Here is a 15,856-nt window from a genome sequence, read left to right as displayed (position 1 = left end):
AGAAGCTACTCGTCTGAAAGAGTATTGAACGGGCCAATTAAGAATGAATTGGCAGCGCAAGCCTGCGCAGGTGAGCGGCATAAGCAATCATCTGAGTATATAAGCTCACCTGGCGCCAGCAGACGCTATCCTTTTTAAGCTGAAGAGACTTTCAACAGCTAAGGGACAGTCATTATGGCGACGGAGTATAGTGCTTCCGTTCCCCTCCTCGGGGAACGAAGGGTTACTTTAGTAACCTCGAACGTTCCCCTTCGGGGGGAACTTCAGCACTATAAGTGGATTTGATTGTAAAATCCACGCATTGGGAGCCCATTGAGAGCGCCATAATGACTGCACCTTACCAACACCCCCGATGAGGAGATAGTCAAGCAAGCGTGACGCACCCACATCATGGGGGGCGCGGTCCTCCAACGTGTCCCTGGCCCTAATTTATCCTACTTCAACAGAAGTTTTACGGATTTAGATATATTTTTTGGGAAGTCGTGAGCATCTAGATAATTCTAGGAATACGACAGTACGTTGGGAAGCGTGCAATCCCGATAGGGAGGACGCTGCGGAGGCCATCCGTTACCCAAGGGGGGATAGATGGCAGAATTTACATATGGACAAGCCCTAAAAAGGGGGAGTACGCATAGCAAAAGAGTGGTTAGCGGGGAGGGAAGACACGGGTCCGCCCAGGGGGGGGACTTAACCGTGGCGGAATAAGCATATGGGATCGCCTAGTGGGGATCGCGCATAGCAGGCACCTTTACCCAAAACGCGGGCTGACCAGCGGGCAGACCTACAACGTAGTGGGCCAGCAAGTGACTCCTCCGCTGAGTCAGTGCTGGGGGCCACGGAGGAATCTGCAGGGCTCACCTGACGGGGAACTTTACTGACAGATAAAAAGGCGCACGTATCTCCGTGTTAGGGAAAATGGCGCAGCAAGCGTGTTTCAACACCCTACCGAATTGTTTCCTCAATCACCAAGGGTTACCTAATACCCTTGAGGAAACCGGCTCCACTCGCAGATTGTAAAACCTTGCAAATGTGTTGGGTGTCACCCAGCCCGCAGCTCTACAGATGTCTGTTAGAGGGGCGCAGCGTGCGCGCGCTCGAGAGGATGCGAAGCTCCGAGTGGAGTGCGCACGCGCTCTCGGGGGACGCGGCTCATCTCGGCTCTGATAGTGAAAGAAAGGCATCCACAATCTAGTGGGAACTTATTTCGGTACGGCACTTCCCTGCTGCCGACCGCTATAACAGACGAAGAGCTGCTCAGATGATCTAAACTCTGAGTGCGGTCCGGATAATACGCAAAACGCGAACTGGACAATAAGAAGGGCTGGGTCTGCCTCCTCCGAGGGCAGCGCTTGCAGGCTCACTACCTCGTATTAAAACGGAGTGGTAGGAACCTTGGGCACATATCGCGGGCGGGGTCTCAGGACGTGAGAGAAGCCAGCCCAATTACAGGCACGAGTCACTGACCGAAAAATGCCTCCGGGTCCCCGACCCTCTAATCGATATCAACGCGACCAGCAGAGCTGTCTTCAGGGACAGAAAGATACTGAGTCGAGGATCGAAGGGATCTGACGCGGCTTGTGTAGCGAGGGCGAGATCCTAAGAGGGCATGAGAGGGGGCGTGGTGGATTAATTCGCTTAACGCCCCTGAGGAACCGGATGATGAGGTTATGCGTTCCCACGGTGCCGCCAGCCACCGCGTTATGAGAGCGGAGATGGCAGCCACGTAACCTTGAGTGTGGAGGGCGACAGCCTGCTCTCCAACTTCTCTCGGCGTAAAGAAAGCACAACGCTGATCTGGCAAATTACGGGGGTCTTCTCAGCGAGAGACACACCATTCAGTGAATAGACTCCACATCAGGGCATAGGCGCGCTCGGGGAGGGGGCTCTAGCCCGAGTGACGGTATTAGCCACCGCAATCGGAGGTTACCTAAGTCTTCCTCGCGTCTAATCTCTTCAAAGATCGGCGAGGGTGCCAGGTGGTGCCCTGTCCCTGAGAGAGTAGGTGCTCTCTCGAAGGGACTGCCAGGGGAGGGCTATCGCGAGGGAGAGCTCTGACATCCAGGTCCGGTTGAGCCAGAGGGGCGCAACCAGCAACCTGATCCTCGTCCTCCCTGACCTTGCACAGTAACTGCGCGAGCAGGCTCACTGGGGGAAACGCGTATTTGCGCGTGCCCCGAGGCCAGCTGTAAGCCAGTGCATCCGTGCCGAGAGCACTCGGTCAGGGAAAGAACAACTGGCAATGAGCGATCTCGGGGGAAGCAACAGATCGATCTGGGCTTCCCCGAATCGCGCCCATATCAGCTGAACAGACTCGGGGTGGAGTCTCCATTCTCCAGGACGCAAGGCTGCCGTAAGAGCGCATCGGCTGCACGGTTGAGCTTGCCTGAATATGAATGGCGTGCAGCGATTTCAGCCGCGGATGACTCCAGAGGAGCAGACGGCGGGCGAGCTGAGACATGCGGCGAGAGCGCATACCCCCTATACGGCTGATATACGCCACCGCCGCCGTACTGTCCGTCCTGACCAGCACGTGTTGCCGCTCCAGCACCGGAAAAAAATGGTGGAGAGCGAGGAACACTGCCAACAGCTCCAGGCGATATGCCAATGCAACTGGGTACCTTTCCACAGGTCCGCAGCCGCATGCCCGCAACGCACAGCCCCCCAGCCCGTGTTGGAAGTGTCTGCTGAAACGACAACAAGACTGGACGCCTGTTCTAGAGACACCCAGGCCTGTAGGAACGAGGGGTCGCTCCAAGGGCTGAGGGCGCGGCGACACAGCGCAGTAACAGAGACTCTGTGTGCGCGCGCGTGCCATGCGCGTCTGGGGACTCGATCGTGAAGCCAGTGCTGAAGTGGTCTCATATAGAATAATCCGAGCGGCATGAAGCGGCTGCGGATGCCATATGCCCCAGGAGCCTCTGAAATGGTTTCAGTGGGACCACTATTTTACTGTCCAGCTCTCTCAGACAGTACAGCATCAGCTGAGCGCGCTCTCCGGAGAGGCGCGCTGCCATGGTGACCGAGTCCAGCTCCAGCCCGAGAGAAGAGATCCTCTGCACGGGGGCGAGTTTGCTCTTTTCTCGGTTGACCCGAAACCCCCACAGGTGGAAGTGCCAGAGCACTTTGTCTCTGTGCATAATCAACTGCTCCGAGAGAGGGCAAAAATCAGCCAGTCGTAAAGAAATTGAGTATGCAGATGCCCGCGAGCCGAAGGGGCGCTGAGGCACCCTCCGCGGGCTTGGTGAGGACCCGCGGAGACAGAGAGAGCCCGAAGGGGAGGGCTTTGTATTGCCAAGCTCGACCTTCAAACGCAAACCGCAGAAACTGTCGGTGGCGAGGAAGAGTGGAGACATGGAAATACGCGTCCATCAGGTCTAATGCTGCAGACCAACCCAGAGGACGAACGCACCGGAGGATGCGCTTCTGCGTGAGCATTCTGAACGGCAGCTTGTGCAGGCATCGGTTCAAAACGAGCAGATCTAGAATTGGCCGTGACCCACCGCTCTTTTTGGGCACGATGAAGCGTGGGCTGTAAAACCCGCTCTCCATCTCGGCTGGAGGGAGTGGCTCGATTGCATCCTTCGCCAGGAGGACAGCAATCTCCTCTCGCAAGACAGGGGCGGACAGGGGGCTGACCCTGGTGAATACACACCCGTGACTTGGGGGGCCGTTTCGCGAACTGAATCGCATAGCCGAGTCTGATTGTGCGTATGAGCCACCGCGAAGAGCTGGCCCGCGCTAACCAGGCAGGCAGAGCTCTCGCTAATGGACTCATCGCTACAATCGCTGACGTACCAGCAGTGGGGCAGCGCGGAGTGGGTGTGCTGATCCGGGAAGCTCGCGGGTCCCACGGAAAAGCTGGAGGTGAGATATTTGCTCTCACTCCAAACCCGAGCTCCGGAGGGGAGGCTCGAGGGGTGGGAGAAAGGAGACCGTCCTCCCAGCGCTCGTGAGCCACTGGCGAAACGCACCGAATCTGCAAGCTAGAAAGCATAGCGTCCCAGACTGGCAGATTTCGGGCTGTCACATCTGGGGAAGTGAAAAGTGCCCTTTCATAATGTTTTCATGGCAGTAAAAAGTGCCGTTGGAAATGGGGCCCCGCCCTCCAGCGGGGAAAGAGCAAGTTCCCTCTTCTCCAGATGGCCTGTCCCAGGGACGCTTCGCGGTCCGTTGCCGGACTTAGCGGCGTTCTGGGCAGGGGGGCTGCCTGCTTCCGAGGTGCCCGACGCGCTCGCTTCGCCGGAGGCGTGTGCGGGGGCGGAGCAGCTCTCGTAGGTGGGCGCCTTCGGCGAGGAGCAGGTATGAATGGCACGGCGGGCGGAGCGGGCTACGGACCGCCGATAAGACATCACCCACCAACTGCTCTCTCACCGCCTTGAATTCCTGGGTCAATTCACAGACAGTGTCGCCGAACCTGGCTGGGGATATGGGGAAGTCAAGAAAGCGGACTTTGTCGACTTTGCGCATATCAGCCAGGGGTGGCGCTCCTGGACCACTAATGTGGACATCGTCCTCCCCAACGCACACGCAGCGCACTCAGTAGTCCGAAGAGCTAAGTCGGCGGCGGTGCGAAGCTCGTAAGCCTGGGTTGGACCCACCCTCGTGCAGCTCGGCCAGCGCCTGCGCTTGGTAGCGCTGGTAGGTGGCTATCGCATGCAAGGCGGAAGCAGCCTGGCCCGCAGCTATGTAAGCTCTAGCTCCGAGGGAGGTAGATAACTTACAGGCTTTGGATGGGAGACGAGGCGGACCCCGCCAAGAAGAGGCGCCGCGCGGATTTACCGCCATCGCGCACTCAACCTGAGGAATCGCCACATACCCCCTGGCTGTTTCACCGTCAAGAGTGGTTAGGGTGGAGGAACACGCAGCACGAGCAGAAAAAAGTGCTTTACAAGACCGCGTGAGCCTACTGTGCACCTCCGGGAAGAAGGGAACGCCCCTCTAGTCGGTCCGGCCGCGGAGCTGGGGGATAAACCATCTCCAACCCACGGCCGAAGCAGCCCGGGAAAGCACGGCTAACATGTCCGTTTCAGGATCCGTAGTGACAGCGCTCACCAGCCCTAAGGGGGCGAACGGGTCTGGATCATCATCGGACAATGAAAGCCCACCCTCCGATGCCGCGGTGGACATCTGGTCTCCGGTGTCATCGGGCGTAAGGGCTACCATCTGTTAGACGGATCGCTTCCCCCGCCCGAAGCTTGGATGGAGCGCTTAGAGGAGCGGGAGGTCCGCGGGCCCGTGGGCGACGGATTATCTCTCACTGAAACCCTCAGATCTGCCCGAGTGCCCGCTGCAGAGCAGGGGACAACTGGGGTGGTTCGCCCTTTTGCAAAGGCTAACCGCGATCTTGCGCAACAGTCATGGCATCGCAATGACGACATGAACTGCCCGCGAGCAGCGCATTAACATGCTGGACCCCCAGACATGTAACGCAGTGCCCGTGCCCATCATCCGAGGACAGGAAACCACCGCATCCAGAAACGCACAGTCGGAGCGCCGTCCTGATAAGGACGTGCTGCACGACTGTGTTGCTCTTTCTGTGAAGTTTGCAACTTTATACGCACCGCTCTGGAGGACCGGACCCAAAGAACGCCAGGCAAGGGAGAAACCCAGCTCGACCGTCTGCCACTGCGTGTACACACTCTGGACCGGGAGAATGCTCTCGTTCGCTCAGAATCGCTGTCACAGCAGGAGGAACCCTCATCGACTCGATCAGAAAGTCTCTGAAGCGAAAAGGATAGCGTCTGCTGGCGCCAGGTGAGCTTATATACTCAGTTGATTGCTTATGCCGCTCACCTGCGCAGGCTTGCGCTGCCAATTCATTCTTAATTGGCCCGTTCAATACTCTTTCAGACGAGTAGCTTCTGAACCGAACCTCCCAATGCGTGGATTTTACAATCAAATCCACTTATAGTGCTGAAGTTCCCCCCGAAGGGGAACTACATATTTTATTCATTCAGTCAGTCAGGAGGGCTCTTAAAGTATGCACTTGTGACTGAAATGCGCCATCCGGTGGACAGGAGTAGAATTCAAAATGAGATGCAGATTCAGAGTTCCACATGAGGTTATTAACTAGCAAATAATATAAATATTACGAGCCTAAATATTAGGTGAGCAGGTTACATTGTAACCGCATGTCCTAACGGCATGCTACGTGATGAGATTGGCAGTGATAAGCAATTTGGCTGTTTGCACCACACCAAATAACATGACACAAATTTAAATACAGCCATTTAAAAGCACAGATTATGCCCTCACAAAATGGTAAGGTTAATAATCTATTTAATACATTTTAAACCTCTTTAACATTATTAAATGAACATGCTCACTAGGTGCTGGTTTTAAGTCACAGTTCCAAAGTTCAATTTCAAACTGTTTATTTTATTTTCAAGATCTGAGGTCTGCTGCTGCTTTCAGTAGTATGGCAATAAATGTCATGTAAAATGGCATTCAAACTCACGTTGTTAGCATTTAACAGTGAATAAAACACATGAAGCATACCTGAGGCAATCATTGCCAAAGTTATCTGTATGTAAGCTGCAAGAAATAATCTAATATTTCTAATATTTCAATTTGAGGTGTTGGTTAGAACAAATTTCATTTTAATGTGGAAAATATTCCTTCTATTGTTTGCCATTGCTTTTATTTAGAACATGATTTAAATCAACCTCAATTCAGCCTTTAAGCTTGACCGTCAAACTTATTGGTCCTCAATCTGGCAACCTGAACTTGCGTTTGTTTCGATCCAGGAGTGCAATACCTAGTTCAACCAGTAAGTGTCAAACTTACATTTTGCACCTTTAAAGCATTTTAATAGCGCATAAAGAAGTTTAATACAGATTAGTTTTATTAAATAATGTATATGATGAAGACTACGCAATGTGTTTTTTGCATTTGATTCTTCGACTTTTGCAACTTGTTAGACTCTCCCCAGAAAACCATTAAGCACTGTTAAATTTGCTTATATATTTGTACAAATTTGTTTTATTTATGACTGTAGTCTGTTTATTATATGTGTATATTAAATGACCTTAAAAAATTATATTTTACTTCTCTAATCATCACAATCAATCTAAATTAATGAAATCTTTTTTTTCTTTCTTTTTTTTAAGAGCTATTTAGGCCATTGGTAAAATTGTATTTATATTGTAATATATGCTGCAAAGAAAAAAATATATATCGCAATGTCAAATTTTTCCTATATCGTGCAGCCCTATAATGTACATTGTTGCATTCCCCCCTTTTTTCACAGAGTCTCAAATGAGTTGTCCAAGTATTTGGTCTCTCTAAACCCCGCTTTCTCTGAGAGCCGGCTCTGCTCTGATTGTTCAGATGGCCTGGTCTGCTGACAATGCTGTCAGAGACCAAACTACAATTTGTTACTGCAGCACAAAAAACATTCTTGGCATATCAACAAAAAAAATCCAAACTTTTCCAGGCCTATCTAATCTAATGAACTACATTAACTATTTAATGAACTATGGTGTTTAATGTTAAAAGAAGAATTCTGCATTCAACTATCTACAAAGGTTAATTTGTCATTAATTATTGGAGTATGAAAGCTCTGTCCCCTTCATTAAATATACAAAACAACATTCCACTGTTCATTTTCTATTAAAAAAATAAATAAAAAATAGTTAAACAACTGTACCATTTTTGTGTTTTATTGTAAGTACACTCTACTCTTGCTACTTATACATAGAAATGCCACAGAATAGTGTGCACAAGTTTGCAATTCTTAACTCATCTAATAACTACATCCACCGTGCACATTGTTGCTTGAAACACTGAAGAGTTTTAATATTCACAAGTGTCTATATAACATTTAAATAAATAGTAATTAAAAAAAGCACTTTGAACAGATTTTTCCCTGCTAAATTACCGAAAAGTAAAATCTCTTAAGGGATAATTTGTTTGGGATTAAGATGATCACAACAAATTGCATAAGATGTATTATTAAGCTTTTGGAAGAAGCAACATAATATATAATTACAGAAATGTAAACTGCTAATTCATTTTGACATACAATAGGATGAATGCATCTGCACAGCTATAAATAACTTTAAAAACATGGCAAATATCAATTTCCTTTCTTTCACAAACATTCATTCATTTATTTTCTTAGTCCCTAAGTCCCACAGCAGAATGAACCGCCAACTTTTCCAGCACATGTTTTACACAGCGGATGCTCTTCCAGCTGCAACCCATCTCTGGGAAATATTTCATTCTACTATAGCTAAACATTTCACCACTTATTATAGCATATAACATAATCTTATGTATACAGTTATCATGAATTTACATGTAATTTTTTTTAGTATATAAATTACATTTCAAAAGTTTACACTTAGATAATGCTTGACTATTTAAGCAGGTTTGGCATGCTGTCCCGGGAGAGAACCCTGAGCTCAGAGAAAGATGAGCCCAAGGCTCCTGCCTGGTCAATAAGTATTAGGAGACATACGAGAACAGGTAGTTCTTGACAACTTCCCAAAAATAGACTGCGCCAGTTTGTACGTAATAGGTGCTTGTGACTTTAACTTTTGTTACATGCTTTTAGACTGTGGGAAGAAACCGGAGTACTCAAGGAAAACCCATGTAAACACGGTGAGAACATGCAAACTCCACACAGAAAGTGTCGACTTGCTCAGCTGTTTGAACCAGCCACTGAGCCACTATGTCGCCCAAACTTAGAACTGAGGAGGAGTTAGAAGGGATGGATGGGGTGGGTTTCCAAAACGAAGATGAGGGATGAAGTTTAGGCTGGATATTTATATTAAATTTGGAATGATCTGATTAGCTAGTTAGTGATGTGAAAGGGATCAGTCAGCCTGATCTCATGAGGAAACATAACTATTTTACGTTTTGTCAGTTTAGTGGCTAATTAGTACGAATTCGTACAAGTTCAGCCATACAAAATTTTACGATTTTAAAAAGGAGGTGTGTCACCCAACCCCATCCCTAACCCCGGCCGTCATTGGGTGATGAGCAAATCATACTAAATTGTACGATTAAGATCATACGAATTCACGCAAATTAGCCACTAAATCAAAAAGTCACGAATTGCTGTGAGATTGCGTTAGATCAGCTGCAGTGAATCCTATCACGTGCTCCTCTCGAAATTAGTTTGTGAAACTTCACTTGGTTTTAGACATTACATTTTACAAAAGTGTATTTTTTTATGAATAACTTTTACCCTTTTTTATATCATGAACCACTGGATTTATGTTGCATATATGTAAGTACAGATACATATTTTAATACAGTAAAATCATTAATGTACGTACATCATTTGTCTTCACAAGCATTGGAAATGTAACAGATTTCCACTTGTAAATCATAAAAGTTATCCTTCTTTATGAGCAATGTCTGTTTAAATGGCATAAATGTTTTGAAGTCCACTACAAAGGAGTCTGAAGTGTGTATAAACTATAATATAAATACCATTGAAAGCAAAATCAACTTTTGCAAATAAAAATTTTAGAAAGACATTTTTAAGCATTAAAAATCATTCAAAGTGAACGATGAAATGTTGGAAATGACAAGGCATAGAGGAGAAAATTTGGAATAAAACACTGTCAGAAACTATGCTTTTCTAACTACAGTTAGAGTTTTAGTACAACACAAATTTGCAATGCTGTTTGCAAATTTTTAGAGAAACAATGGATTTATAAAACACAGAATTACTGAACTATGTCTCTAAAGATATAACTTACAAACTTAGTTGCCCAACAAAGGTTTTAGGAAACTTTCTCCAGGATAGGGAATGCATTACTTTCAAGCACTTTGCTGCTCTGACTTAAAAGACAGAGATCAAATTATAGCATTGAATTTGCATTATCACAAGGTTGTCAAAAGGGGAGGAATTATTACCTACTAACTAGATCCTTTGATCAGACTTGGGGCCAGATTTTATAATATCTTATCTGCACTATATTGCAAATTCTCTTTTGACAAAAAAATAAAAAAATAAAAAAAATAAAAAACTCAGTATACACTAAGACACAGCACAAGGTCAAAAATGACTGATGAAAAGCATTTTTTTCTCCTTACTGACCCTGTTGCATATATTGTAGGAATTTTCCTTTCAGACATTATTTATGCAAGTATTTAAATGAATAATGCAACTTGATTAATTTATAGTCGGCAGAATAGCCAGTTGTCTGACTGTCAGAAAATACAGACTGATGGACGGACGAACGGACGGACAGACGGACAGACAGACAGACAGACAAATAAATAAATAAGTAAAAAAATAAATAAACAATAAAACAGTGAAGACTCATGAATGCATTTATGAGAGCAAACTAGCAAACAATGCAGAAAACAAGTCAAGTAAGTACAAGTAAGTGTAAGGTACGACATGTTTTGAAAGTCTATTATTATTGCATGACATTTTAGTTTAAATAAATTATTAAATCACATTAGAGCTGTAATTTTGGAGTCTGTATCTATCAAATTCGAGGGCAGACATCAACACATAGTCTGCACGGAGCATTTCAGGCTTTTCATTAGAGTACCACTAAAAATGTTTCAACTCAAGGTCTACAGCTAAAATGGATGCCTCACTTGTTGCTTCCTTTTCCCTAGTTGCCACTTTTGTCAGTGCTTCTGTTGGGCAAAAATTCCATTTCTTTCAATGTTAGAAATGTGCATACTATAGCCGAGAGTGAATGTGGGGAAGACAAAAGAGAAGGCGGCAACTTTAGTGACAGAACATGCCAAAAATTAAAGATTGTATGCTATCTGATGGGAATGATCAGTCGTTAATTTAATGATCTGGACATTTGCCAAAATGTTTAGATGGATTGGTTGCTCTGATTATTCCAGACAGGAGGAAGCTCACAAATCGTTCTTTTAAATAGAAGCCTCAGGCAAATACACTAATCCACCCATCAAAGCAGATCGTTTGTTGCATATTCAACATCCTTCAGCATTAAAAACATTTCAAAAACAACAACAAGATTTATAAAGATAAATAATAAAATAATTGACTTTATTGAAGTTTTTTTTTTTATCAGCTTTAGGCATATTTTTTTAGTTTAACAATTCTAATGTTTCTTTAGTCTGAACAGATTCATTATATGATGATTATTATCAGTATAAAAGTGTATAAAAAAAGGTATGACAGTCTTAAAATTGTATTAATATAGTTATTTTCCAGACAAAGAAAAGGTGAAGTGTCAGATCGCTGGTGTTGGAATGCAAAGAATTCAAAAAGGAAATAAAGCCATGAGGACTTTTTGAAATTGTTTTTGCTGAAGTAGCAGTGGCAGCACTGGTTAGTCTGGTGCTACATAGAAGATTCTTGAAGATTATGACATTGACTAACACACATCACATCTTGTCACATGACAAACTTAAAATTTTCCATTGAGTAGCTTGTCTAATCAATCTTTGAAGCCTCCATGATTCCTATTCCATCTTCATTTTTTTAGATGTAGAACTTTTCAGGTTGCTGTTGTTGTGTTGCCCCCTTACACATGACTTCGGTGATGTCTGTGTACATGAGAAAGAAAGGGTTATCATAGGGAACAAAAACTAAAATATACAGCTACAAATTTAGATACTTGATTTTTTTAAAACTTTGAGACATAATAATAACATTTAATAAAATAAACAAACAATAAAACTAACAAAATATTTTATTTCAATTAGTTATCATTGCTATTTAATGATAGTGGGATAATAATAATAACATTTAATAAATTAAACAAACAAACAATGAAACTAATAAATAGTATTTTATTACAATTTTTTTTACATTTTATTTTACTGATACTGGAAAAATAACAACATTTAATAAAACAAACAAACAAACAAACGATAAAACTAAAAATAAAAAAATCAATTAATTTGCATTTTATTTAAACTTCACAACAAATTCTTAGTTGCTAACTTTTGTTAACCAGTTAATAAACTAACAATAAACAACACTTCTGCATCATTTATTAACAGCTATTAATTACTAATACTATTATTTGCAAATTATAAAGATCAAATGTTTAATCTGTTATCATTACATGACGCACTGTGAACTTACATAATAAACTATTTTTTAACTAACATCATTAAAAGTTACAACTGCTATAAGAATACACTACTCAGTGTTATTTAAAGGTGCCATGAAGTGCATTAATTCAATATGTAAAATTGTTCTCTGAAATAAAAATCATTTGAACTGAAGTGGAAAAAAGGTTGACATTAGGAGTGAGCTATCTATAGGCAATTACGTCTGCTCCTCCATCACTGCTCCTGAGTTATGCATTGTTAATGAAATATAGGCTAAATTATAATAATACTAGACAAAAGGGGCAGACAAAGATGTATTATTTTTTAACATTTATGAAATCACTGGCAGGAATTGATATCAACCTTCACTAGGGTTGTCTTGATACTGGAATTTGGTACCAATCGGTATTGAAATTTTAAAAACGTCCATTTCCCGTTAACATTTCAGCGATGTATCTATGTTTACACTCGGTGAGTTTGGTGAACTGATGACCTTCACAGCCAATCACAGTCATTTCTGTTAAGCATGTGAGCACAATGGCAAATCAGCACTGTTTAGGAACACGCTCAACAGTGCTAAAATGTTAGCGGGAAATGTAAATAAAATTTCAGTATTGAATGGTACCGAATTCCAGTTTCGTGACAACCCTAACCTCCGCATAAATAGACAATTTTTGAGTTTTATTGTTTTCCTTCACTCTAGAAAACTTTTAATTACAGTAAGAGCTGAATGATGCATAAACAATGCATAAACATGCATTAGTTGTCTCATTACACACATTAATTGAAAATTTCACAATATACACGTTAACTTTAACAAAATATACATTGAAACAGACCTGAAGTCTCTTTCGGGTGGTACTAGATGAATTTATAATCCATATATCCTGCATTTTTTGTTTCGACCAGTTGTAAAATGTGACGGATGACTGTCTTTTTTACAGAACTGCTCCTTTACTCTTCCCGCCTCTCTCATTGTCAAAATCCCCCACAATTTCTCATCATCAAGAGTCTCACATACACTGTATGTTTAGTTTAGATAAACTTAAAAATAAGGAAAAAAAAATCCATTGTTGTAGCGTCACTAGTAAATGTTGTGTCCAATCAAGTGCAATCTGGGGAGTGCTTATTAATTATCCTGTTTGGATCATCAATGTCTGTGTCTGATTGACCTATTTTTCACCCAAATTTTACACTCATTTAATTTACTTGAGAACAAGAAAACAATGGTGTTTAAAGCTCATGGTATGTCATTGCCATTTACTAAACTCTTATTATTTAGCTAAGTCTAGGTCAATGCAGATAATATTAGTTAAAATTATTCCTATAATATTAGTTCTTAAGTAACCATAAGAATACAGTACAATACAAGACTATGTACAGTTGCACAATTTTCTATCGTTAAAAGTGATTGCTCAATCTTATTTGAAGTTTTCACAACAGGAGTAAAAGAGCTGAATATATTCTGAAGCACAGTATAAAAACATTATGTAAGCAATGATATAAAGGAACACTGATGAAAGAACACTGATGAAAGATACTCTTAGTTTTTAGTTTAAATCTGGCAGTGGATGGTAATATCCTTAATTACCTGATAAACCTTATTTAATTAGTAGCCTATCTTTCTAGTTTCATTGTCTTTGCAAAATGGTGAGCCATTAAAAAAATAAATAATATCTATCTATCTATCTATCTATCTATCTATCTATCTATCTATCTATCTATCTATCTATCTATCTATCTATCTATCTATCTATCTATCTATCTATCTATCTATCTATCTATCTATCTATCTATCTATCTATCTATCTATCTAACATCTGTCTGTCTGTCTGTCTATCCATCTATCTGTCTGTTCATCCATTCATCCATCCATCCATCCATCCATCCATCCATCCATCCATCCATCCATCCATCCATCCATCCATCCATCCATCAATCTATCCATCCATTCATATATATAACTTTACTGTAATGCTAAAGGTAGTTAGTTACTTGTGTTTTGTCACCCTGAATATAATGTAAAAAAGAATAAAACACAAAAAAAAAAAAAAAAACACAGAAGGTTTTAAACCAAATGCAATGTTCATGAAAGGATAACGTGAGTTGAAATTTGACTCACGCATCTGGCGTCCTTTCTACATGATGCATGTTTTGATGTCCAAAAGCAGGAATATTTTCATCCTCTTCCTCTGGAACCTAAGAACAAACACCACAAATTCAATTAGCCTCCTTATTTTTAAATCAACATGGAGCTTACAGAAGAGTCCTCAAATGAATCATCTTTCAGTTAAACTCAATAGATCATTTAAAAACACATTTCTTACCTCCCAGTAAATATCATCATCAAAGCAGTTGCTGTCTGTTGGGTCTCCCCAGATTGGCAGCTTTAGTATGCCACCTGGAAAATTGAACACATATAAGATGCAAACTCAAATTCAAAGTAATATAGAGTATAGAAAGTAATATTAATGTAGTAAGTAATATAGAGATAAAAAACACTTAAAGTTCGCCAGTTTTACTTTATTTGCACTCACCAACCAAAGCTCCTCCCACAAGGCCGAATGCTATTGCTACAAAGATACCTGCCGCCTGGTATCCTCCCTGAACGCTGGCTGTTCTGTTCACTTTACCCTCAAATCCGAACATGTTAATCAGTCTAAAAAAAAAAGAGTATTTATCTTTTTTATTCTTGCAACATCACAAATGGTGATTGTTATATACAATTTAAAAATAAAATATAAACACTAAATTGTAAAAAGCTAATAATATTAAATAATTTGAATAATATGAAATTTGATGCAGATAGTAGATCATTATTAATCATTATATATGTTTTACAAAAGACAATTTAAATGTTATCACTGGGTTGAATGGGCGTTATCAGTGGTTACCAGTAGGGGCCTTCTTTGCCAACTGGTAGGCTCAGAAGACTAATATCATCCATCCATCTACATGGGTAATCTAAAGACCACATACGGCAACGGACGAAAGTTATCAAAAATTGTTTATTATTAATAAGTAATTTTATTTTTTATTTAATTTCCCATTAATTGTATTTTATTAACGTCTACCTCTACCCCAACCCTAAACCCAACCACCACAGTTATGTAAAAGCAGATCTGGATCTGGAGTCTTCTCTATCAATATAGCTGATTAACCATGACAATTTTTTATATTATTTATTGATTTTCCCATTACTTATATTAATTACCCGATACCCCTACCCTAACCCTAAACCTAACTGTCACAGTAATGTAAAAAACAGATCTGGATCTGGAGTCTTCTCTTATTAATATAGCTGATTACCATGTGGATGGATGATAACGGCCTTCTGAGCCCACCTGTAGGTGCAGAAGGCCCCTATTGTTCCATATCTATCAAGTGATAACCACTGATAACGCCCAATCAATTGAGTGATAACATTTGAAGCTGGTGAATACATATAGATACAATACACTTGTAAACTATATGTTTCATTGACACAAACTTACCCTTCATGTCCATAAACAGATTCACTGGCACAAGCTGCAGTAACAGCTCCAACAATTCCACCAATAACTCCAGGCATTGCATGAAGGTTATGTACACCACAGGTATCTTGTATCTTCAAGGTTTTTTCCATTAAAGGCTAATATAGAAAAAAATATATATTGGAAATAAGATTATGTATGTTTCTAGTTGTTTTTTGTATTACATGTTTTGAGGTTTTTAGGAGGGAGCATGCAGGTGATTATTACTTGTCCAGTATTAATATATTTTCATAAAGTGTGATGAATAAACTCATGCATATGTTACCAGTAGAAAAGTTTTTTTTTATTTTTTTATTTACAAGTACAGTATGCCA

The 15,856-nt window shown here is 42.0% G+C and overlaps 1 protein-coding gene across 7 annotated transcripts in view; it reads right to left on the bottom strand.

Annotated features, from left to right (window-relative positions):
* Positions 1-10,962: 10,962 nt before the first annotated feature.
* The window catches only part of rhcgl1 (Rh family, C glycoprotein, like 1), a 131,285-nt gene continuing 126,391 nt past the window's right edge, over positions 10,963-15,856 (bottom strand). For 6 of the 7 annotated variants that reach the window (XM_087255774.1, XM_087255773.1, XM_087255771.1 and 3 more), the window contains 5 exons: positions 15,504-15,640; positions 14,547-14,668; positions 14,337-14,410; positions 14,132-14,208; positions 10,963-11,496 (listed from right to left, as the gene is read on the bottom strand). In XM_087255774.1, coding sequence (XP_087111900.1) covers positions 11,475-11,496; positions 14,132-14,208; positions 14,337-14,410; positions 14,547-14,668; positions 15,504-15,640 — 432 coding nt within the window. In that variant the 3' untranslated portion in view covers positions 10,963-11,474. 7 annotated transcript variants of the gene reach the window in all.

Source organism: Danio rerio, chromosome 6 (assembly GCF_052040795.2).
Source record: "Danio rerio strain M-AB ecotype USA chromosome 6, GRCz13ab, whole genome shotgun sequence".
NCBI lineage: Eukaryota > Metazoa > Chordata > Actinopteri > Cypriniformes > Danionidae > Danio > Danio rerio.
This window is presented reverse-complemented; position numbering and strand designations above follow the sequence as displayed.